This window comes from Sminthopsis crassicaudata, chromosome 3, assembly GCF_048593235.1.
Source record: "Sminthopsis crassicaudata isolate SCR6 chromosome 3, ASM4859323v1, whole genome shotgun sequence".
Lineage (NCBI taxonomy): Eukaryota > Metazoa > Chordata > Mammalia > Dasyuromorphia > Dasyuridae > Sminthopsis > Sminthopsis crassicaudata.
In genome coordinates this window covers 216,352,292-216,378,835 of record NC_133619.1, presented here as the reverse complement: position 1 = coordinate 216,378,835, position 26,544 = coordinate 216,352,292, and the positions used below count along the sequence as shown (strand labels likewise).

Below are 26,544 nucleotides of genomic sequence, written 5' to 3'. Positions count from 1 at the left end.
AAATAGCCTAACTTCTCGAAAAACACTAAGTAAAACTTAATTCAAAAGTCCATAACAGAGGCAACCTTTATTGTTCTGAGGTTGACTTTCTGGATAATAGGCCCTCTCTGTTCTTCCCTATTCCATTAGTAACAAAGAACATATAAAACAGAGAACATATAAAACGAAAATCTAAAATCTTTGCTGCACAACTAAATTCTATAGCAAAAACCTTTGAGAAGTTAAAATAGGTGTTGGGGAATAACTGTGAAATTATTATCAAGATTCCTTCTATTTTTCATGACTACATATGCCCGTTGATAATGTTTTAGGTGGTAAAATGAAACTAGGAACAGATGTATGACATTTTATTCTTCAGTTGATCAATGGTCAAAGTATATGAACAGTAAGTTTTCAGAAGAAATCAAAGCTATCTACAATTATATGAAAAAAATCACTAAGTTACTATGGATTAGAGAAATGGAAATTAAAACAACTCTGAGGTATCACCATACTAGCTGATATGACAGAAAAAGAAAATGTTAAGTGTTGAAGAGAATATGGGTTAGGACACTAATGAACCATTGGTAAAGTTGTGAACTGATCCAACCATTCTGAAGAGCAATTTGGAACTATGCCCAAAGACATTTGCAGCAATACTACAACTAGATCTGTATCCCAGAGAGTGGTTTTTGTTTTGTTTTGTTTTAAAGGGAAAAGGACCTACTTGTAAGAAAATATGTATATCAGTTCTTTTAGTGGTGGCAAAGAATGGGGAAAGGGAGGGGACACCCATCAATTGGGGAATGGTTGAACAGTTGTGGTGTATGATTGTGATAGAATACTATTATGAACCAATTCAAAGTAAAGTAAGCAGAACCAGAAGAACTTTGTACATAGTAATAATATAATCAATTGTGAATGACTCAGTTATGCTCAGCAATACAATGATCCCGGACCATTCCAAAGGACTCATGATGAAAAACACCATCCAACTTCAGAGAGAGATAATGGAAACTGAATGTAGTTTGAAGCATACTATTTTTCAATTGAGTTTTTGTTGTTCTTTTTGGGGAGTTCTGTGTTTTCTTTCACAACCTAATATAGAAATATCTTTTGCAACTGAGAGAGAAAGAATTTGGAACCCCCAATTTTTTTTTAAATAAATGTTAACTGTTTTTTTTACAAGTACTGGGGATAACAATAAAAAGTAACAGATAAATACAATAAACCGGAATTTAATTATCCACTTCATTTATCCCATTTCTCTCTTGACATCATCTTTCCAAAAACATTTAATAATGCTTGGTATTGTATCTGGATTTTCCCTCACATGATAATGAATTCCCTTTGACACAGGAAAGTCAGTTTGGCATTAAAAGTATTGGACAGAAGTCAAAAGACTAGGGGTTTATATCCTAGTTTTTTCACATTTTAATTATGTGATCCTGATTACTGAATAATTAGGACCTCACCTTCCTCAAGTAGGAAATGGCAAAAATTACTGGAAGAATTGGAAGAAGACAATTATCAATGTGAAAAAAATGAAAGAAACTAGGTTAATGACCCCTAACTATATATAGTATCAATGTGAAAAAAAAAATGAAAGAAACTAAGTGAATGACCCCTAACTATATATAGGCTGAGTGACCTAGCTCTAACTACTTATGAAAAATTGGTGAATCTTTGGAAAATAAGTGCACACACTTGGACAACACGGGTGGTAGGAAAAACAATGAAGCTAGGAGTCAGATAATACAAGAGTTCAAAGTTTGGTTCTACTACTTAATTACAACCTGCTAGGACACTGGGAGAATCTTATAACTTCATCACTTCTGTTTGTTTCCTCATTTGAAAAATGTGAATGATCTTAGTCTTTTCCAGTTCAAAATTTAATGAATTGCAGAGTGATGTACAATCTTTTAAAATACCACTTAAATCTAAATTAAAGAATTCAATTCCACAATATTGAGCATCTACAATGAAAGGCAATGAAGAAAAACTGATGGTCTTGGAATTTAGGAAACCTGAGTTTTAATTTTGCCCCTGATACTTATCATGACACTATGGATAAGTCACAGCCTTTCATGAGGTTTCTATACTACTTACTTCATAGATTTGTAAATGTCATTTTGACAGGGTTCATATACATGCATGGTCTGGAGACATGCCAGTACCCTGATATTATTCTTATATTTTAGCATTATATGCACAAGTGATTACATTAACTTAATTAAATAAAAGTATTATGATGTAAGCATCTTCACTGGTGACTCACACTGAAAGCATTCTTGGTATAGCTCCAGTTGATGACAGAACAACAAGGATGATGTATACACCTCAGCCTGTTCCCACATGACTTTAATATCTCTGATGCATCTCTAGATTTTGAAAGTTTTTCATTTCATGTAGCTCGAAAATTTTAAGTATTTGGAATGGCAACATTTACTAAAAATCATTGCTTTTAAATTTTCATGAATTAACATTATGTCCAGGTTATTTTGACTAATTAATTTGGACAATGAGAATGGTCAGGTTCTAAACAGTTTACAGGTTGAATTCTCCAGCTTAAATTTGTAGCATGAAAATCTGCCATGAATGTTCACATATGACAATAAGCTCTTAATTTTAACCACCAGTTAATGTCATGCTAGGTATTAAAAATAAAAATTATTTTTACAATTTGCAAAAAAGTTTCCAGTATTTTATTGTATAAATTTCACTGATAATAACCCTTTTATAATTTATGGTGGCAATGACCTGATACTTGTCATATTAATTCCTTCTATTTGCACAAATCCATATGATTCAACCATTTGCTCAATGTTTTTTGTTGTTGTTGTTTTTTGTCAACATATTGTCTGTGTTCATGTGGATATTGCCCATGAAAGACCTTTTGATTCCACTCTTAGATTTTAGCTATTTCATAAATTCCATCCTGGGATAAGCCATTTTTAGTTAGATTCAACAAATCCAATGTGTATTTTAACAAACTTGATGCCGTGGTTCAGTAAAATGATATATACAAGTTCCAAACATAAGACCTATTTATCTTGAACACTAAAAATGGATATTTATCCTCTTCTTTTTAGTAAAGAAATATTCATCTCTCTACATCTACCTCAAGGAATGGGTTTCGTGGTTCATTAATACTATAGGGATTTTTGTAAAGATAGATAGCTTCTGTTAAGGTACATTCTCCAGTTTGAAAAAAATGCATTGAATGGTATTGCATCAAGTATTGATTGCTTTATAGGTACTCTTCCCACTCAACTTTGATTTCAGGGTTCTTTATATCTTATAACATGTGTAACTTGCCTGAAGAATTCCAATATACTATTGTTGTTCTTATTACTATTCTCCTGACATGGGAAGTCCTGTATGAAAACTTCCTCTTCCAGTGCAGATAGACAACTGTTTTATGACTTTCAATATTAGAAAGTAGCCTGATGTATTGAAATGTTAAATAATTTGCTTAAGTCACATAGCCAATTTGTGGACTAGAACTTACACCTTCCTGATTCAAAGGTCAGCTCTCAAAACACATTTTTTTAAAGCAGGAAACTGTCTGAAAGAGTGTTATATATCTACATAGTCAATTTAAAAAAAGAAAATAAAACATGGGATATTTAAAAGTACACTAACAAAAATATAATTTCACTAAAATCATCTCTAGTCTAAGAGTATTTTATATTTAACAATACACACATATCTGTTGAAATGAATAGATAACATCTAAAGAGTACATTCTGAATGAAGATCTGATGTGCATTAGCTTCTATTACTTCAGTGTAGAAAACATAGCATTTTATATACTTTCTGATATATGTGATATATGTCTATAATATTATTTAAGTATCATAATACTTAATGCTATCTTTGTATCAGAGAATTTCTTATAATGTGAAGGTTGCTACAGCAGATGATCCAGTTTTCTGACAACACCACCCAGGTGAAAGCAGGTAATTCCACTATCTGGCATTCTTTCAAGGGAACCTAGTAGCTTTACCTTATTAAAAGCAATCATTAAACAAATTATAATTTTATTTAAATTGTAAGAATATAGAAGGGCCTTGTATCTGGGCCTAAAGTTAGCAAAAATGACCCTTTATTCTTCATCATGGGCTCTTATTGACAGGTCATATGTCATTGCCAGAGGTTGCCAGAGGTCTAGAGATCAGAATAGAGCAGAAGAGATTCACCATCTTCTTAGATAAAATGTAGCAGATAATTTTCTCCTCATTCAAGATGAGTGAGCAGCCATGTCTACTTGACTATGGAAGAGGCAATGCTGAAGGAGTCTGGCCAACTAAGAGGAAGAAAAACTGAAATCAGATTCTGGTTTCTGTCAAGCAGTATACAAGGGGGAAAGCTTAGCATTTAGACAGACAGAGATGAGGAATGTCCTACCACAAACGGCCCTTGAAATCATTTGCCAAGGCATCTGCAGGCAACAAGGAGCTAAAAGCTAGGTAAAACTTCCAGTTTTACCTATATCTATAAGTTGACATTTTTGTATGGCCCTCAAAAGTTATAAATATCCAAATGGCCCTTGATACAAGAATGAAAAAAGAAGGGACTATTGGAAAGTCAGTGGGGAAATGAAGGGGTGGGGTAGGTCAATATCTGCTTCTTCTGAGCCTGCCAAATCTGATATGGGCCAGGAGAGTCCATTTAACCAATGCATGAAGGTGACACCTGTAAAGGTGATACCTATTTGTTATTCAACAAACTTGATCTGTCTACTGAATATAAAGTACTATATGAAGCAATAGTCAATCCCTCTTCTCATGGAAATTATATTTTATTTTTACTAGTATACTTACTTATTAGTGTACTTATCATTATACTATTTTGTTTTAAGTAAAAGGAACTATAAACATTAACACTGTTGTTTCCTAATTTTTTTTAAAGGCAATGAGTATATGCATCCAAGTATTGTTTTATTATAAAATACATTTCAGATTTTATATTTAAAATCTTATAGGTAAGTCATTACATGTTTGTAATGTAAAACTCATAGTGTTTGCTACTACTCCACCATATCCATTATTTTAGAGGGATTCAGCAGTGTTAAGACAACTAAAACTTAAGGGACAGGAGAGACCAGAGTTCCAAATTAGCCTATGACATTTACTAATTTCGTAATCATGGGCAAATCATTTATCCCTTTTGCTCTAGTTTCTTCATCTATGAAACAAGCATAAAAACTACCTATGATATATATTACACTGAGCTGTTTTAAGGCTTTACTGGGATAATCTACTTACATAAGAGTGTTTGAAAGTACTTTATCTATGATTTCATGTGAACAGGATATTTCAAGTATGAAAAATTCCTTTATTGATGTAGATCAGCAACCCATTGACAAACTGTAGTCTTAAGACCTAGAATACAGAAAAGTTAAATGACTTGCCTATGGTTACCCCATAGGCTGTGTCAGAAACCCAGGTCTTCCTTACTCCAAAGGCCCACTTTCTAATGACTAACCATGCTGCCTTGTTAAAAAGTACAACTTATATAATAGTTTATAAAACTATTTAAACTATTGTATTCATCATTATTATTCCTCTATGAAGCCTTCCATGTATCCCAAATAAAAATGTTTTTCTCTCAGCAGATTAAGTTCCATTTTACACTTCCATGCAATATATGCTCTCTTTGTGGACCTAACTGTATCTTTGTATGCACTGTGCCCAGTAGAAAAGAAAGTTATCTAAAATTCAAACAGAATTCTGGGTGAAGCACTGATTTATTTGACACTAGGTGATGAGTTGGCTGACTACCTAATAGGAATTCTATTGAAGGGATGCCATGCTCTGGGTAAAGAATGGCCTCTAAAGACTTCTCCAATTCTGAGATTCTACGTGTGAATTTCGTTATTATAATCAAATATAGCTTAACAACAACAAAATTAAAACAACTAGAGCATAAATCCTGGGTCCCATATTTTTATATACATCTATGTGTCATAGACACATTTATATATTTACATAAATGCATTTATATATGTAAATATATGCATAAATTATATATAGCATATACATTGTATATTATAAAATTATATACATATTACAAAACATATAAGTCGTATATAAGTATGTGACAAAATTACATACAATACATATATATGCAGGGTCCCAAAATTCTTAGTGCAGTTATGTTTCTAAAACTATTCTGTTTTAATATTTCTAAACATATTTACATTTAAAAGAGTCGTTTACGTTCTAAGAGATTAATACTTAAAACTGCACTAAGCCTTTAGGGCCAGCTTTATTCTATCTTTGTATTTGAAAAGTGCTGCCCCGCATACAGTAGGCACTTAACGAATGCTTACAGACTTTAGAATCCTTAAGCGTTTACTTTCCTCCCCCGGACACTGTGAGGTAAGCAGGGAATTCTTAGCCTCATAAGGAAAGAAACCGGAAGGAGGGAGGAGAAGCGGCAGGTCCAGCTCTCCCTCTCCTCCCTTCCTCTTTCCTCACCTCCTCCCCTCAGGATAGGTGAACATCATTAGATTAGTTCGAGATAAAGTTTCCCGTCGGCAAGGCAGCGCGAGCTAAAGTCCGGCCCTGAAGGTGGATAAGAACGGTGGAAGTCCGATGTCCATTACCAATCCGGACAATGGGTATACAACACGGCCAGGGCGCGTTTTAGGGCTGACAATCTGCCTTCCCCCCTCACTTCAGCTCCTCTCAACACCCCTCCGCCCCCAGATACACTTGGGGGCAAGAAGTTAAGTTTTCCCTCCTTCGTCCACAACACCTACCTCGGGACTCACTAGGGCTCACACTTGCAACAGCCGCCTCGCACACTGAAAAGTCCCGCGCCCACAAAGCATCCTGGGAACGAGGGGAGAAGGCGAGCTTTCCTAACCCGGAAACAAAGCCGAGAGTACTGGGAGGAGTTCATGAGGGGGAAACGGAGGAGGATGGGGAGTAAGACTACAAAACCCAAATGCGTCCAACGCCCGGAGGAAGAGGGCGTGGCCAAATCCGGCGGAGGCGGGGCCGGAGGAAGGGGCAGCGTCTTACTTCGGGATGGGGTTCTGGTTTTTGGAGGAGGAACCCGAGAGGGCCGAGATTGAAGGAAACGCGTTATGGTCCCGCCCCCACATCTGAGGCGGCAGCCATGGATTGGACGACTTCTCAGGAGCCTCCTCCCTCTCCCTCCCCACCTTGAGCGGTGTCATGAGACCCGCCCGCTCATCTCCTCCTCTCCCTCCCCTCCCTTGCCAATCTTCGCCTGCTTCGCCTCCGCGGACCCTGGGCTGGTGATGTGAGACCGGGCGTCGGCGACAGCGACTGTGGCGGCGGCGGCGGCGGCAGCAGGGACCATGGCCCAGGTGAGCAGATGCCGGAGCCGCTCCGAGCCAGGCCGGGAGTCGGTGCCTCCCGAGGCCTAAGGGACTCTTCTGGGAAGGTCGAGGGGAGAAGCCGGGGAAGGATGGGAGAGCCCAGTGGAAAGGGCCCTATCAGTCTGTCTCAGCTTCTGTTCGTATTCTTCCCCAGGTTCCTTCCCAGGAGAAATCTAAGCTCGTCAGCGAGACTCGGAGAAGGTTTGAAGCCGAGTATTTGGCAGGTGGGTACCGGGAGGGTATGGCGATGTCACTGCCCCCAATTTTCCTCGGTGCCGGTCGGGGTTCCCGGGAAACTGCTCGAGCCCCCAGGCTTGGAACGCTTTTCCTCCCTCCGAGTCTAAATTTCACGCCTTGCTCGCACCTAGTCCCCGGAGTAGGTGTGTCCGGTTTGATAGGCTCAGTTACAAGCAGTCCTGAGGTTCCTAATCCTTTTGGGCTATCGTGATCTTCCTGGGGGGGGGTCTTAAAGAAACTTAGGGACCCCCTAAGTCTATGAACCCCTTTGGAAATCTAATTAAGCCTATAGATAGATCCCTTTTTAGGTTCATGTATTTCAATGTATTGAAAAATAAAATTATTGTTAAAATACACAGGGATGCAAAATTTAAATGGACTTGTCAAGATACATATATATTTTTTTTTATAAATTTGTGAAGCCCACATTCCCAGAGAAGAAGCCCAAAGGGTGAATCCTGATAACACCTAGAACAAACAAAGTCTAGATTAGAGTTTGCCTGCTAGGGCAGTGCTGATTGGACTTGACCATTCTGAGGTGTTCATGTAGAGATTTAAATAGACAAAATTGTGTTTGAGGAGTTTTTTTGTTGTTTGGGGTGTCTTGGTGGTGAGTGAGTTTTGGTTTTGTTATTTGCCCTCTTATTGGGGTGTGCCTGATTAAGGTAAGCAGTTGTACCAGTGCTTCTTGTTAGAAGACTTGACACTAGTCAAATGGTTTCTGTGCTGATAATCTCATCAGTTTACAAGAACAAAATCTGTGGTGTTATAAAATAAGACATCTCTAAATGTTATACTTTTTGGATGGAAAGCCTGTGTTTTTCTATTGCCCATGGTTCTTTTAGATGCTTAGTGTGGAATGGTTTTGTCCTGTTCTAGATAGCACCTGGTAATGAGGGAGCTTGAGTTTTTGTACACTTTACAAAAAAGACTCCAGCAGTTGTGTTTGTTTTGAAGTACGAATGATTATTTGGGTCCTTGTAAGTAGTGTGTATCTTATATACAGGAAATTATTCATTGAAACTGCTCTGGTTAACTATTTTATGGGTGGGGAAATGCTCTAGGAGCTTGACACTAATGTTGAGTGGTTGTGTCATGTTGTTAAATACAGTTCTGTGTTAGATGCTTGCTAATGACCTAGAACAGGTGGTTGAAATCTTCATAACAATCTTCATATTTCAGGAATATTGCATATTCTTCTCATTATCTATTCTCTTCATACCCCAAGTTTTAGCCAAGAGAGTTGGAAGAACTTTAACCCATAGATCTTACTATAGATATAACAAGTGGCCCTAGAGCCAGTAAACAAGTATGTATTAAGCAATTACTATTTCAGACTGTGCTAAAAGAAGCAAGAAAACCCTGTTCTCTTAATATTTTTGTTTTAATGGGAGGGACAGCATGTATAGATAATTCCAGAATATATGCATAGTTAATAGGAGATGATGGTCTTTTGCAGAAGGTGGAATTTGAGCTGATTTGAAGGAAGTCAGAGAATCTGAGTTTAGAGATGAAGAGGTAGAGTGTTTAAAGCGTAAGAGACAGTACAAAGGAGATGTAGCATTCTATGTAAAGAATAGCAAATATACCAATGTAAGCAGGCTTCATATAGTGCTTGAAAGAATATTAAGTGTAAGGAGTCTGGAAAGGCAGGAAGGGACCAGGTTAAAAAGATCTTTAAATACCTGAGTATTTATCTCTTTCATATTTTCTTTCTCCATTCGTCTCCTCTCTATATGTAAGTTCTTTATAATGTTAAATATGCCAGAAAGAGGACATAGACAACAACATACTATTTTCACTCTTTTTGTTGTTATTTGCATGCATTTTTGTTTATTTTTTTTCCTTTTGGGTCTGATTTTTTCTTGTGTTGCATGATATTTGTGGAATATCCTGGAGATAGTCACTGGAATTTTTTAAGTATGGAGGTAACATACTTTAAGAAAATAATTCTGGAAGCCTAATGGAGAATGAATTGGATTGGAGAGAGACTTCCAGCATGGAGATCCACCAGGAGGCTTTTGCAGTAGTATTAGTGAAAAGGTGTATAGGTTGACACGTGAGTGAAGAGTAGATGTATATACAAGAAATACTATATATAAAGTTGGAGAGGATGCATAATCATTTTATGTTCTTTGAAAAATTGCTTTCACTTATGTCATGCATAGTTAAATATTTTGTTGAATTTTTTTTTTATTTTAATTTTTAAAGGATCCCAGTTCTTGATTTAATAAATCATGGCTGTAATTTTTAAGTGATGCCCTGGTGGTAATGACATGTAACTTAATTTAATCCACCATTCAGTAACAGATTCATAGAACTTTAGAGCTGGAACAGTGCTTTAGAGATCATCTAATAATATAATCCAATGTCCTTTGGAAAATGAAGGGATTGAATGACCTTCCTAACTTTCTATGATCTAGGTCCCTACAGATCATGATTTAGACTTCCAGTAGGTCTCCTTTCCCTTTTCATCCATTATGTACAGGTAAACTATACTATACTACTATAATTTCTTTTGCTTAGGCACATAAAATAAGGAAAATGATAATCTCTCATGTTCCCTAAATGTGTATGTCTTTGAGTTATTTCCTGAAGTTTAAGTTACTTAAAGAACATAAAAAAAGTAGTTTTGATTGTCTACATAGAACTAGATCCATCCCTCAGTTTGTCACCTAGAAATTCTTAACTGTCCTCCATAATTTGCTTTTCTTCTTCCTTTGCCTTATTACCATTCCCATTACAATTTATATGTTGTCTGTACAGTCTCTATATGAGCAGATGGGTAGATGCAAGTTTTCTGAGCATCTGTTATTAGAATTAATAATAACAGGTAATTGAAAAACTGCTTAGAATCATAAGGTATATAAAGTCTGAATTAAAACTGGGGTGTGTTCCAAATGTTTTTAAGTCCTTTTGAAATGTTTTTTAGTAGAAACAAAGATTGGGTTTTAGTCTTGTCCATTGGAATCATGTTTTATCATAATTGGCTAAATTCTACTAGAGCATTAATAGCCTTCTAGTGTTTATTTTTTTCCCCATAGGAAAAGATAGATGACATGTGTTGCAAAATAAACCTGAATCCAGCCAATCTGATGGTTCACATTTGGTTTCTGAAATGAAGTGAGATATTTGGAGATTATATAATGGTTAACAAAATGAAATTTACTTAATCTTAACATGAAAAAGATAATCAGTATTGATAGCAATGATTTTGCTGAACGTATTTTCCCTATCTATGTGTTGAGCATGTAGGAATCTTTCAAACCCAAGAGAACTCCTGGCCACCTTTTGTCGTTGGGCCACTGATAAGCTACATCTATAATTGGTGTAGACACCAGTAATGTGTCAGCAATTTCACTATTTTTTTTTATTTTATTTTATTTTTTTTTTTTGCTTAGGCAATTGGGATTAAGGGATTTGCCCAGGGTCAGGCAGCTAGGAAGTGTTAAGTATTTGAAGTTCTCCTGACTTAAGGGCTGGTGCTCTATCTACTGGGCTCTACCTCAGAGTTGGTACTTTATCCACTGCTTCACCTAGCTGCCTCCTACATTCACTTTTATAAGATTTTGAGTTCCAATTTTTTTTTTCTGTGTCCTTTCCTCTATTCTTCCCTCTTCAACTCAAAATAGTATACAATCTGATATGTTATACATGTACAGTATATTAAACATTTCCACATTAGCCATGTTTTAGAACAACAATCAGGAGAAAAGGGAGAAACCATTAGAAAAGGGGAGAGGAGTTGAAGGAAAATTGTGTGCTTCAATCTGCATTCACCCTCCACAGTTCTTTTTCTGGATATGGATAATATTTTCCAGCATGAATTTTTTGAAATTGTTTTAGATCACCGTATTGCTGAGAAGCTAAATCTATCCTGGCTGATCATTGAACACAATGTTGCTGTTACTCTATACAATGTTCTCTTGGATGAACACATTTTCTTTTTATAAAAACATTTTTTCCGGTTATACATCTACATTCTTTAAAAAAAAAAATAAACATTTCATTATGAATCATGTTGGGAGAAGAATAATCAGAACAAAAGGGAAAAACCACGAGAGAAAAAAAATAAAAAAGGGGAAAAGAAAGTGAACATAGCATGTTATTTACATTCACTGCCCATAGTTCTCTCTACAAATAGCATTTTTCATCCAAAGTTTATTGGGATTGCCTTGGGTCACTGAATCATTGAGAAAAACTCAGTCTTTTACAATTGATCATTGCAATATCTTGCTATTACTGTGTACATTATATTCCTGGTTCTGCTTGTTTCCCTCAGCATCTCTTCTTGGAAATCTTTCCAGACCTTTCTAAAATCAGCTTTGAACACATTTTCTTATAAGCAATTTTAAGAGAAGGTTTTCTCAATTGTCGCTTGTAATTATTTTTAAGTATGTGCTAGAAATTCAGCTGAGAATAGGAAATTGTGTGTGTGTGTGTGTGTGTGTGTGTGTGTGTGTGTGTATGTATGTGTGTGTGTAGGAGAGCGTTCTGAACTGAGAATCAAGAGTGGTGTACAACTAGTTGTATAATCATGGGCAAGTCACTTAATTTAACTCATAGGCTTGTAATGAGGCTCAAGTAAGACGTTTATTTTTTAGCTGATACACACCATGTTAAAAGGTTTAAATAACATAACTGTTACTTTGAACTTGAATGAAATAGACCTTTTTTTTTTTCCCCAGAAACAATGCTATTTGTTTCATCCCTATGATTTCTTCCAGCTTTCTCCACATCTGAAAACTCATTATCTTCTTTTTCCTTCAGGTTCACAATAGTGAGATTTCTCTCCTCATTTTTAGTATTCTCTATTTCTTTTTCTTTGCTTAAAATCATGCCAGTATGAAAAACTAAAACTTTCTTTTGATCTTTTTATGCTCTTCAGCTACTACTCTAACTTTCATTTGACCTTCTAGAAGTTGGCAATGCTCATATTAGTCACTTAAAACCTGACTTCCCTCCCCGCTGTTGTATTGAAACAGCTAAATGGAAGTTAGTTATTAAAGCTAAAACTCTCAGTTCTTATAAAAGAATCAGATTTAAAGTTGGAAGAGACATTTAGTGATCACTTAATTCATGGATTTTTTACCTAGGATCTGTGAACTTAGTTTAAAAATAAGTTTAGATAACTATATTTTAGTATAATTTATTTTCTTTGTAATACTTTGTATTTTATTCTGAGTATGTCATAGGTGTTAGATTGCCAAAGCAATCCTTAACTCACCTTATGCCTGGATTCTTTCAACAGACTACTGGTTGATATCCTTTCTTCCAAGTCTTTTCCCATATTAAGTTTGTCTTCCACTTAACATCAAAATGATCTTCCAAAAGTTCTGGTCAGATTTTGTCATTCCCTACCATTCTTCTTTTAATTAAATTCCAGTGGCTCCCCATTAACTCCAGGATCAAATATAAAATCATCTTTCTGGCTTTTAAAACTCTACATAACTTGGTTCGTTTTATATTTTTCCAATCTTCATACACCTTACTTATATACATACATGTTATATTCCAGTGATGCTGATCCCTATCCCTTTGCACAAGGTACTGTATCTTACCACTCTGCATTTTTATTGATTGCCCCCCATAATTGAAATTCTCTCCTTGTTTCCACCTCCTGGCTTTCCAGAATTCCTTTAAGTTTCACCTAAAATACCACCTTCTGAAAGACGACTTTTTCAGTCTTCTTTATTGATAGTGCTTTCCTTCTGTGATTATCTCCAATTCATTCTGTATCTATCTTCTTTCTACATGGTTATTTATGTGATGACTTCCCTAATAGTTTATGAATTCGTTGGGAACAGCTTTTTTTTTTTTTTTTTTTTTTTTTTTTACATTTCTTGCTATCCCCAAGGCTTAGCTCAATGTTTGTCACATAGTAGATGCTTATTAAATGCTTAATATTTGCCTGCATTTTCCTTCTCAATAGTCTCTATCCCTTGGAAATCCATTATTCTATTCTATTCCATTTTTCCTCCTCTTCCAAATATTCTGCTTCTTTTTCTGATACTTTTTCCTTCTAAATTGGGGTATCTCCAAAGGTGGCTTCTTCTATCCTTTGCATTTCCCTTCCTCTCTTTCCTTTCTTTCTCCCTTCCCCTTATCTAAATTTAAAACCACATAATTCGGTCCCATCTTCCCTTTTCTAGTTTTATTACACATTGCTCCCCTCAACCTCTTCTACAGTCAGTCAAACTCGCCTTCTTGCTATTCCTAACACAGCATTTTCATTCCTTTATCCCTTTGTACTGTCTGCTCTCTAAGCCTGAAAGAGGAGTAAGTTCTTACTCTGACAACTCATCTTTCATGTTCCTGCATGCATCCCCTGAGGGACAGTAGTCAGGTATCAGGTCAACTTTGGTAAGCATCAGTGCCACTTCTCCTGCATGTAAGACTACCACTTCCTACTGGGCCTGCCTGATCTCCAGCCTTAGACCAGAAGAGACCTTGGAAATTTCCTTTGACTATAACCACATGCCTTCCATTTTCTGTTGCTCATGTCCTGAAAGAAGGAGCCCTGAAAGAAGGCTTCTAGAGGCCAGGAGTTCTACTTCCATATGCACCAGCCCAAGACAACTTCTCCCTCTTGCCTGCCTAATCCCTCGTGCAAGAAGAGTCTTCCATCTCTTCATCTATTTCTTGAGGGAAAGGAAAGAATATCATTGGAAAGCACAACTTCTAAGAGGAATGGCATCTGTCATTCAATTATGAATATTTTCATCATACCATAGTGGAAAAGTGAAAAGTCAAAGAAGATAGAGAATAATTCTGCCTTTTCTTTAGAGAACTAGTGAGAAGTTATGTTCAAGCACAGAATTTCTACCATTGGGAATAGAAAACTAATAGAGACTTTTGGTGTTGGCTTTTCTCATCTTTCTCTCTTTTGCACTGTCTTCCCTCTCCTTATTCAGACTTCCATTTTCCAGTTCTTCATGATAGAAGCTATAGCAAGTAAAAAGGCAAAATGCTCCTGGAGCTCTCTATGTGGTCATCCTCCAATTATCAATCATGCTATTGTCTGTCCCTGCTTGTTTCCCTCACCTTCTTCTTGAAGTTTATGACCTTACCCATTCACAGTCTTAAGATTGTAGTTTAGGGGAGAATGAATTCAGTTTCTAGACTGGCCAGATTTATCAGAACAGGGGAGGTGGCTTTTGGTAAGAAGGATGAGAGTTGTGAATAAGTTTAGCCTCCACCCTTAAGAATCTTAAAATAGCAAGAAATGTCCAAACTTAAAACAAACAACCAAAACCTGAAAGAGAATTTCCTTCAAGAACTCTTTCCCAAGCCCTTGAGGATTGACCCTGAGAAAATGAGCACAAATAAAAATTTAACACCATGGAAAAATCTGGCATTAAAGAATTTCATAATAAAATTCCAAAAAAATAATTCATCAATATTTATCATGTTGTTGTTCAGTCTTGTCCAGTTCTTTATTACCCCCATATGGAATTTTCTTAACAAAGATACTGGAGTAGTTTGTCATTTCCCTCTAAGGCAAATAAAGATTAAGTGACAGGAATTTTCATTTCATATTATAATGAGATATTTCACATTATATTTTTTCCCCTTTTTTTATTTTATGCTATTGTTTCTTAATGTCTCATAGAGCCATTAGTTTTTACTTCTCTAATGCTAATTTTTAAGGAATTATCTTCAAACTTATACTGTTTGGCTAATTCTGCTTTTTTAAGTTGTTTTCTTCAGTGGATTTTTGTGCCTCTTTTTTCTGTTTACATCTGTTTTTTAAGGTGTTATATTCATTTTTTTTGTGTGATTGTTTTTCCTTTACCAAGGTGTTGATTTTTTTTACATGATTTTCTTTCATCACTACTACTTTTCCCCATTTTTTCCTTTAGCTTATTTGATTTTTTTTAAGTTCTTAAAAAGAACTTAAAACATCTTAAAAAGCTCTATCTGGGAGCACTTTTGAGGCCTGAGACCAATTTACATTTTTCTTTTAGGCTTTGAATGTAAAAGTTTTGACTTTGTTGCCTTTATTTTTTGAATTTTTGTTTTTATCTTCTCTATTACTATAGTAAATTTCTGTGATCAGGTCTTTAGTTGGTAGTGGAGATGATGTTTGATCATTTTTCCAGTTTATTTCTTGACTTTTAAATGTATATTAAAGTTGGATGTACAGAACATTTGTTCTGTACATCCTTCCCAAACTTCTGATTTTATGTGTATCTTTTCAGAGATAGTTTTGGGGGTCTCTCCAAACTGGTATGATCAAGATATTTACTCTTCTCCTGGCCTTGCTAGAGTCTGTGAATGACGCCAAGAACACTTTCACCACAGAACTGTGATTAGCTACAGATTTTTTTTTTTTTTTTTTTTTTTTTTTTTTTTGGCTGAGCCAGTTGGGGTTAAGTGACTTGCCCAGGGTCACACGGCTAGGAAGCGTTAAATATCATCAAAGTACTTACATACTTTATACTTTTATATACATTATGCTATGTATTTTATATTCCATATTAGGCATAAATAACCTTAATAAAATTTAATAGTTTATGGAAGTATCTTTAAAGACTTTCTTTAATGCAAGGATATAGAAGTACCAACAAGAAAGCAACCAACTAGAGCAAAATAGACAACCCCAAAATCTTGCCTGGTAATCCTATAAATTGAATTCCTGTTTCCAGAGAGCTTTATTAGATCATTGTTAGGGAAGGCAGTGTGATGTAATGGGAAGAACATTGAATTAAAAGCCAAGACGACATATATCAGACTTTGGGACTTACTGTGTGTTTTGGAGTAAGTTATTTTTCCTGTTTTTTCAGTTTTCTGCTTTATAAAATGAGTTTTTTAAAATGGGATACCTCTAAAGTCCCTTCTCAGTTCTAAATTTGTTTATCTTGAATGAGTTTAGGATATATGAAACCTGGACTTGCACTGAGGATATCACATTAATTGAAACTCTTTCCATCTCAAAAAGTGATAAAATTTCTTTTGAAACCTGTTTTCCCATTTCTCCCACTCTTTATCCATGTTGCTTTCATCTATCTCATTTTCCTTTCTAAACTGTTCTTTACCATTATCTTTGAGGATTTCATTATACATGTTGACAATTCCTGTAATCTCAAAACCACATAATTTTTCAATTTGTTCAATTATCTCCTTTTTCATTTCACTTTAACCATCTAACCAAGTTGGTCTTGCATAGAATCATTACTATCTTACAATTCAAGATCCTGAATTTTAGAAATCTACTCACTAACCCTGGATCTTAAAGTTAACTTCTAAAATAGAAATAGATGAGAATAAACATGAATGCTTCTAAGATTTATTTATAAAATTAATAAAATTTGTGAAGGGGAAGGCGAAGTATAGACATACATAGTTTTGACTATAAGTTTACTCTTGAGGAATCCATAAAAAGTGAAGAGGAGAAACACATAGGCTCCTATTATCTGTCCATACCCCTGAACTGGCAAAACCTGCTTTGCAATCAGACAAGGTATAAGCCAAACATTAAGGATAACATTAACTATTGAACTCCTATGCTCTGTGATCTAGCAAAGATGCTCATTAAAATTATCCATCATGAACAAGTGCTTTGGTGAGTACTAGCAAAAGCCACATAATGGAAGAAATATACATTAGAGATTATTTAGGCTAACATTTTACTGCTCATTTTACAAATGAGGAAAATAAGACCAATTGAGGTACTATTTGACATGATAAAACTTAAGCATACATACATTTATAAATTGTGATATTAATATCTTTTTATTTATTTTTTTCAAATAAATGTGTTTATAGATAGATTATCGCATTTAGTAATTATGAAAACATTTCGAGATGAGCAGAGCATGTATTATTTCTGTTGAAATTTTCATTGGGGAAATGGGCTTCCATTTATCTTCCTTAGTTCATGCCTTTAATTGGAAGTTCTAAGACTGGAATCTTTTAACATGCTGCACTTAACAGTAGCATAGGCGGTAGCACACTCTCCATTCAAGGATGTTAAATAGTCCTTAAAAGCCATTATCATAAATTGATCTGTAAAATGGACTTGTGACTTGAAAACCCCAAGGTAGCATCCTATCTTCAAGGTTTTTCTTTAAATAAACATCAGAATACTGTGACAACAAATCAGGTACTCAGGGCTACTGGACTTTAAGCAAAATCTGAGTAGTTTGTCTTTGGTGCTCTTTTCATCTGTCCCCTTTTTATCTTGACTCCCAAAGGGAGTCTTTTTACCTTGCTTCTGATTTTCTAGCTCATTTTCTAGCTTGTTTTATTATTAGCTCAATGATGTGGTATATGTTGGGGAGCGAAGATAAAATTCTTAGTAAAATTTAAAATATAATAAAAGGCAAATTATAATAAATCTTAGGTCTTCCTTTTCATACAGCCAGACCTTGGTTTTCTATATCATTATCTTAGGTTTCTATATCATTATCTTAGAACTTAGGTTGAATTTGATCTTCACAATAGCCTTTGAAGAAAGTATAATTATTTTCATTATAGATATGAAAAAAAATTACGTAGTTTGCCAGAAGTCACCTGTAAGAGTTAGTTTAGATCAGAACTTTGCATCTGTGAAACCACTATACTTTTTATCAAATTTAAAAGCTTGCCCTTTTTTCTTTTTCTTCTTTTTATACAACAAAAGCTTTTCATTTTCAAAATACATACAAAGATAATTTTCAACATTCATTCCTGCAAAATCTTGTGTTTCAAATTTTTCTCCCTCCCCTAGACAGAAAAAAATATGTTTAACGTGTGCAATTCTTCTGTACATATTTTCATATTTATCATGCAGCACAAGAAAATTCAGAACAAAAACAGAAAAAAGAAAAAAAAAAAAGCAAGCAAACAAAAAAAAGTGAAAATACTGTTGTGATCTATATTCAATCCCCATACTTCTTTCTGCATGCAGATGGCTCTCTCCATCACAAGTCTATTGAAATTAACCTGAATCACTTCATTGTTGAAAAGAGCCACTTCTATCAAAGTTGATCATCATATTATTTTGTTTCCGTGTAAAATATTTTCTTAGTAATAGTCACTTCACTTAACATCAATTCATGTGAGTCTCTCCCAGATCTTTCTGAAATCATCCTTTCTCAGATTTTAGTAGGAAGAAGAAAGTTGTAAGAGAACTTAATGAATCTAAATTAAATCACTTGAAACTTTGACTTTCAAAAACTTTTTGTATCTGGCAATTTTTATTACTAGTAGTAAAAAGATTTTTTCAAAAGAAATATGTAGAATCCTACCAAAATACCTTTAAGGATTGTGTAAATATAATTATAAAATATTGTTAAAGAAATAAAGAATTACTCAATTAGGATGTTTGTTAGTCATGGTTAACCATAATTGATTAAATAGGTACCTAGATTTTGCCCAATTCTTACATTATGTGTCAAAAATAAGTTTAATATGAATAGGCAGCATAAATGCAAAAGTTTAAATCATTTAAAAAGAAACCATATTAGGTACCCTTTTTAGTTATTGATTGGGCAGGGGGGTACTTAGCCAAAGGAGAAATAGAAGTCATGAGGGATGATTCCTTGTGTTATATTGGGAAAAGATTATATTTGTGGGAAGGTAATTGAAAAAGATTAAAAACATCAGTTTAACATGATTTGAAGGTGAAAAGAAAAAAGTTCTCCATGAAAATAGAAATACTCAACATTTAGCTTGACATATTTTCATTCAAGGTTTGCTTGGTAAAGTAATCTCTTCATAGTGAAACAAAGGAAATAAATATTTAGTTACAATATGCTACCTCTTGTTAAAAGAATACGTATAAAATATTAAATTTAAAGTGTTGTTTTTTTTTTGAAATATATACAAGATAGTGTAATTCCACTTGAGAGATATTATGATATATTGGAGAAAAAACAAAACAACAAAACTGGATTTTAGGTCAAAAGAATTTGGAATTGAATACTAGTCACTTTGATACTTTCTATCTGTATGACCTTGGATATGATACTTTACTCTTTAGGCTTTTTAGTGCCTTATCTGAAGAATGAATTTGTTGAACTAGATTAATTTCATGTTGCCATCAAGCACTAAATCCTATGAATTAAATATATGCCTTTTGAAGAGTTTTGTACTTTCCACATTTTAAAATGTTCATTTTACTTTATTTTTTTGGCTGAGGCAATTGAGATGAAGTGACTTGCTCAGGGTCACAACTAGGAAATGTGTCTGAGGTCAGATTTGAATTCAGGTCCTCCTGACCTCAGGGCTAGTGCTTTATCCTGCACCAACTAGCTGCCCTATTCATTATATTTTTAAATTTAATTTTCATTTGCATTTATAATATAGTTAAGTCTGGATATTAAGTCTGTATCGTAAGATATAAATTTGTCCTCTACAAATAAAGTTCTAATTATATTCACTTTAGCATCGGTAAATTTAATTGTGCAATATGCAATTTTTCCCTTTTTAAGATATTGTTTGTTTCTCAGATAAGTCAGATAAATACGATTCACGGGATGTGGAGAAACTACAGCAAGATGATACTTGGGTTGAAAGTTTTTTGTGTTGGCGACATGATGTGGTAGATGAAACACTGAAGATGATTGATGAAAGTTTTCAGTGGAGGAAAGAATTTGCTGTCAATGGTAAGCTTATTCAAGTATAATTAGGTTGTCTTATATTATTTATTTAGCATATTTGCAAATGTTCCTTATGTTTGTTATAGAAAGTAGAATATAGACATATATTTTTCATTTGAACCTGGGGAATTTTCATGTAAGATGTCTTAGTGGTACCAAGAATAATAAATAGCTTACAAGGAAGCAGTAAAAACATGATTAAGATGGTTAAAAAAGAAAGAAGTTTGATCTGCAACTTAAAGTCCCTCAATCAAAGAAGGATCATAAATAAGGGAAATAGCTTTATAAAGTAAGCTGGATCAAGTCAAAAAGTGTTTGCCTCATTACTAATAATATAGCAAAAATAATGCAAAGAAAGCCATAAGGGAAATGTCTAGGCTAGGGTTATTTACTAGAAAATTAATTCACACTTATACATGTGCTTCTTGAGATAGGAATATTTGAATTATGAATCCCTAACTTAGTAGACTTTCCCTTGAATGCCACAGATCCAAAAGTATTCTCACAGCCAAGTAGCTTCTACAGAGAAAGATGTAGTAGTGACTTAATAAATGCTAGTTGTCTTCTATTTTTGTTGCTGGTGATAATTAAAAAAAAAAAAATTATCAGACCTGATGACCACAACAAAAAGGGAAGGAAGAACATATTTCTTTCTGAAGGGTGTTGGGTGATAGACATATGATCTGAGGGTTTGGAGTGTAAATGGAGGGTCATCAACGAAAGGGAAGCTCACTTCCTAGCTCTTCTAGACATGTATGCCCCTACTTTCATTAGAACCTTTTCCCCCTTTGCTTCTTCATCTTACTTCCCATAGTTGCTCTAGTTGGCTCTTTGTTTTCAGCTTCCCTTCCTTATTTGTAAAATAAAGGACTACAGGGACTTCTAAGGTCCCTTCCAATTTTAAATTTATAATTCTAGGGCTTTACAGCTTAATAACTACTAATATGATGCCTTATTTTTTGGTCAAAAAAGCCCCTCAAAGGTGATCAGAAAATGAAAGTATAGCCTCCATTTTACAGATAATGAAACAGCAGCTCAAAAAGGTTGAGAGTTGTCAAAGATCCAACGCTATCCCACATAAGCCTATTTCAGCTACACAATAGCTGTCTACATTTAATATTATTACAAAGGTAATATATTTTAACTATATTAATGAGTCTAAAAGTAGAATTTTGCAGCTTAATCGGCATTCTAGGCTGGTTCTGACTCTGGCAGTCCTCTAGTAGTTTATAAGATAGTGGGGGGGGGGGGGAATGATACTGATAGGTGTCAGTTAACGAAAAGAGATTAACAACAATTAACAAAAGGAGATTTACTTAGCCACAGAAGGAAAAGGATATTTAATAAGCATAGGTACTTCAAGTTGATTTAGTTAAATGATGCTCTCTTCCTTGCATTATCTACCTTTGCTCTACCAGCCATTAGAAAGCTAGCCTAGAGTTTCTAGTGCCTGTTTTATACTCAAGTGACAAGAAAATAAGTCTGGACCAACCAAATATTAAGAATAGTCTCTGTACCTTTTATGGAAATACTACCCTAAATTTCATGAGATATGTGGAGTTAGTATGCTGCTCCAACCACATCTGGAGATAGTATTTGCAATGTTTCTGTGTAAAAATCTTTAGGCATACCTTTATCTGGCTTACTGCCTTGCAGAACCCAGCTCATATATCTGCTACAGAGAATATAAGAAGAAAGAAATTAAGCTGGGTTAGAGAGAAATAATTTCTGGCACTTGAGATTAATAAACATTGGAATGAATTTATGAACTTTTTAAAAAAAATGTGATTTCCCCCCCAAATATAGCTTGCTTTAAAATATCATTCATTCTAACAAGTTGCAGGTAGAAAAATTGTAAAATTGCGTTTTGTATTATTTTCCTGTTATAAATCTTTAATCTAAAGCCAGGTTTCATCAATCACAATGCCAAAGGAGACCTAATTAAAATAAAAGATTAAAGTTTGTACAAAATCAACATGAATATTTTTCCCCCTGAAATTTGACTCAACTATAAGCCTTCTTCTATGAGTCTAGAAGAAAAAAAATATATTCTGATTGCAATTCTAGGAAATTGCAGGTAGGTTCTTTAAAAAAGTAAACATTTGAAAGCCTTTTTTAAAAGAAATCAGGCATTAAGAAGCAGTCATAATATTAAATTATTATCTCTGGAATACTTGCTGAAGATTGAATTAGAATCAATCTTTTCATTTATATGTGAAATGTGTTTTATTTAGATAATATCATAGTAACACAAAGCAAAAAATTTTACAAATTCTTAGGAAATGGGAAGTTTTTGTACTTATTAGATTGCTTCCCTCAAATCATTTTCTCCCCCTCATTTATCTCTGATATCATAATCTCAGCTCTTCAATCCATTATAGATTTACTTCCTGCTTAATAAGTTATTTCCTCTTGATCCAAGATAATACATGAATGGATAGGTATAATTTTTTAAACTCCAATTTTTAATTAGGTAATGTCCTTCTCCTCTAACTCAGCATACCAGATTAGGAGGCATACTTTGTCAGCACAAGACAAAACTAAGTGGTGGAAATGTAGGACTGCCAACAAAAGATAGAGTAGAGCAGATGAAATAACCCTAGGAACTAGTGGCAAAAGGGAAGAATATTGAATAGAATAATCCTTTGGTTTTAAAGTATGAAGGATTTTATATGATTTTGTTAACACCTGTTTTATAAAATATGAGACTCACTTTAAAAATTTTAAGGAAGAAGAAACTTTGACATGTAAAGTAATATATCTTGCTAGGGAAAATAGTGGTTTTCTTCAGTTATTATTAAAAAAATACTCTGGCTCCTCTTATTTTTTGCTTTTCATGATCTAAAGGTCAAAATTATCCCATTTCATGAAAAATCACTATACCATATACTTGACCTCAGTATAAAAGATTAGAGGAGAAATGGAAGGAAGTACCTTTTAAAATTATGGCTTAGGAAGAATTCTTAGCCAAACAAAGCTAGATAGGGGTTATCATAAAAGCTACATAAAATTTAAAAGCTTTTACAGGAACAAAATCACTGCAGTAAGAATAAGAAGAGTGCTCCTATGTGGAAAATATCTTTAAAATAAATAGATCAGTCTGTGAATAAGTATATGGAAAATTGTTCCACAAAACTAATAAGAAATACAAATCAAAACAACTTATTTTGCCTCACCCAGTAAATTGATGAGATAAGAAATGGCCACAAATGGATTAATTGAATTTTGTCCATACTTAACACTGCAGCTATCTGAAGTACATGTAGCATTTAGATTGTTATTTTTTTTAACAGTTTAGCCTGAAGGGGGAAAGAAATCCATCTTTCATCTTATCAAATTCTTCCCTCCTATAGACATTTCATGAAAGCCATCCATAGTATGTCCACACAACATGATAAAAGCCTTTCTTTGGGTAATTTAATATTATTTGTTAAATATACTAGTGTGGCACATGAGCTATCCTCTTATCTCTTATTACAATAGCTCATCTCTTTTTCTAGTGATATGTCTCTGAAATTGTTTTTTCTGCTACTTAATTACATACAAGTTGTCATTGCTAATATCCTGAAAACTATGGAAGTCTACATAGGCATTTCCATCATCTTTAAGTAATTAAAAAAGTTTATAGTCCAAGTATACATTTGTGATTTTTTTTTTATTTTTATAAATTTGAAAGAATGAAGAAAGCATTTATTAAGCACTTACTATTTATAAAGCACTATAAATTTGAAAAAGATTATTGATTATTCAAGATGCTTTGTAAAATCGTCTGTCTTGTAAGTTTTCCATTTTTTTTAGGACACTAAAGTACAACCCCTGATAATTATTTTTAAATATTTTAATTATTAGACCTGAATGAATCTACTCTTCCAAAATGGCTATTTGAGGTTGGTGCTGTGTATCTACATGGGTATGACAAAGAAGGCAACAAATTGTGTAAGTATATATGAGTTTCAGTTTCACTTTTTTGCCTTTTAAACAATCAAAAAAATTGGTAACCACACCACATCACACTATTGATGCACTTTGCCAAACACTAAAAACTTTTTATCTTTTTTTTTTCTTAAATGAACTGTTACCTACCATGTTGCCTTTGTTCTGTGTAATTGAATTTTACATGTCTTTATTAAAGACAATCTATTTTTTGCATTTCAGTTATGAATTGTATCTGTCACCTAACAGGTTAACTATTTTCTTCTTAGTACTTTGCTTTTATTAAGTTGGTTCCCAATAAAAGTTTTTCTGAAAAATAAAATCTGAGGATATATAATTTATTATTCAGTGATTTTGTGTTTGTTTTTAGTAATCTGTGGCAAACACAGTGTTGGGGGAATTTGGAGCTTGACTTCAATAGAACATTTTTTAGAAAAACTACTGAAATGAAAACTTTTGTTAGAGTTAAAATGCTTATCAGTGGAAGAGAAGTATGTACCTATTTATGTTATAAACACTTAGTAAAATTAATGAAACAGAAATTAGATGTTTTTTTAATGTTCTGAAGCAGTTAATATTAATTTATTATTATATATTACTTATACTAATTTTACATATTAATTTTCCTAACAAAATTGAGTTTACCATTTAGTACATTTCAGTTGACTTTATCTTTGTTTTATAATATGCTACCTTCACTAGAAAGAAATAATATTTTTCCTCTCTGTAAAATTGAAGCAACATTAGTTAAATTAAAAACTATTGACATTAATCATTACTCTTTTTGCATTTGGAAAATTTTAATGTTTCTACACAATTTTTCTACTTTTTCTTTGGCTTCAAGTCTGGTTCAGAGTGAAGTTTCATACAAAAGACAATAAAACTATTTTGGACAAAAAGAAGCTTGTAGCCTTCTGGCTAGAACGTTATGCTAAAAGAGAAAATGGAAAACCCTTAACAGTGATGTTTGATATGTCAGAAACTGGATTGAGTAACATAGTAAGTATTTTAATTAACATTATAATTTTAACTTTCTAGGATAATTGATCTATTTCATGATGTTGAAGAATTTTCTTATTTACTGATAAACAGTGATACAGTGAGGTTTATGGTTATAAAGGAAAAAGCTTTCCTTTACTTTTCCCCTTCATAATAGCTGTGATATAGTACTAAGTTGATTTACCTTAAACTATGATTTCTCAAAAATTATTATTGCATAATATTATAAATATTATAATAAAAACATTGTAAATTATAAATCATACCTAAATAAATTAATTCAAACCTTATTATATTGTTTCATTGTGTCAAAATGGAAGACTTCATAAGAAAGCTTACCATATAAGATCAAAAGATTTATTTTGTTTCCTAAAACACAAGGAATTTCTAATACAAGATAGATTTGTTTTAAAAGTTTTCTTGCTTGGCTAAACTAATAAGTAAAATACATGTCTCCTAATAATAATGATATTTAACCAATCAACATGGTAAATAGAGATAAGGTTCAGAAAAAAAATATGAAGACTTTTTATATCAAGGGACAGTATCTTCCTTTGATTGTAATATAAATTTAAGTTTTTCTAGGCAAATTTCAATAGTGGTAAATTGGCACACTCTCTTTAGTTACTTGACAGGATTTCTGCCCAAACTTTTTTGGGTTGGCTCTGATTGTGAGCTTTTCTTAGGTCCTTAGGTCCTGGTGTTTGTTTATTTAATGTATAAAGCCAAATCTGAGTATAAATCTCAGATTTAGTCTTGTGTTGCCTTATAGGCAAAATTTACAGGTACCTTATATGCCCTAAAGGCATTTGAGATCAACTGCCATATTTTGAGATTTTTTTTTTTTAATGTTAAAGAAGTTTTAAGATAGTCTTCTTTGAAAGTTTCCTTTGTGGTACTTGACCATCTAGGTTGTTATCCTATATTGAGCATAAGATAAATGTCTTATCAAAATTAAATTCTATGTGGTGTCAGTTTGGGAGAGGTTAAATAAATATTCCTTATAATCTGTAGTTTTATGGTGCCTGAAGACATTAATTGTGCATCTGCTTATTTTATGTTTTAAATCTTTCATCCTGAAACCAGGTTTAAGAAAAATGTCATTGTTTTTATACCTAATCGCTAAAGAGGGAAGGATAAGAATTAGGTTTTATTAACTGGTAGTAGTATCTTTTATTAGTCAATCTTCCTCTGTATTTTATCCTTTTAAAGTTATGTTTTATCTATATTGTATCTAGGATATACTATAATATATTTATGTATAAGACTGCTTGCCATCTAGGGGAAGGGGTGGAGGGAGGGAAGAGAAAAGTCGGAACAGAAGTGAGTGCAAGGGATAATGTTGTAAAAAATTACCCAGGCATATGTTCTGTCAATAAAAAGTTATAATAAAAGAAAATAAAAATTGCTGAGAGCTGCCATTCTGCTGGAGAATCAAATATCAACCCCCTCTCC

General features: G+C 33.7%; 2 protein-coding genes across 4 annotated transcripts in view; one reads left to right on the top strand and one right to left on the bottom strand.

Moving 5' to 3' along the window:
• FANCB (FA complementation group B) overlaps positions 1–6,889 on the bottom strand; it is a 32,517-nt gene extending 25,628 nt beyond the window's left edge. For both annotated transcript variants that reach the window (XM_074299958.1, XM_074299959.1), the window contains exon 1: positions 6,749–6,889. The gene's annotated coding sequence lies outside the window, so the exon portion shown is untranslated. The remainder of the gene's footprint in view (positions 1–6,748) is intronic.
• Positions 6,890–7,171: 282 nt separating this feature from the next.
• The window catches only part of MOSPD2 (motile sperm domain containing 2), a 35,526-nt gene continuing 16,153 nt past the window's right edge, over positions 7,172–26,544 (top strand). Inside the window, exons 1-5 of one of the 2 annotated variants that reach the window (XM_074299960.1) lie at positions 7,172–7,324; positions 7,491–7,560; positions 20,008–20,163; positions 24,007–24,093; positions 24,935–25,089. In XM_074299960.1, coding sequence (XP_074156061.1) covers positions 7,316–7,324; positions 7,491–7,560; positions 20,008–20,163; positions 24,007–24,093; positions 24,935–25,089 — 477 coding nt within the window. In that variant the 5' untranslated portion in view covers positions 7,172–7,315. The remainder of the gene's footprint in view (positions 7,325–7,490; positions 7,561–20,007; positions 20,164–24,006; positions 24,094–24,934; positions 25,090–26,544) is intronic. The other variant, XM_074299961.1, reaches the window with a different exon arrangement.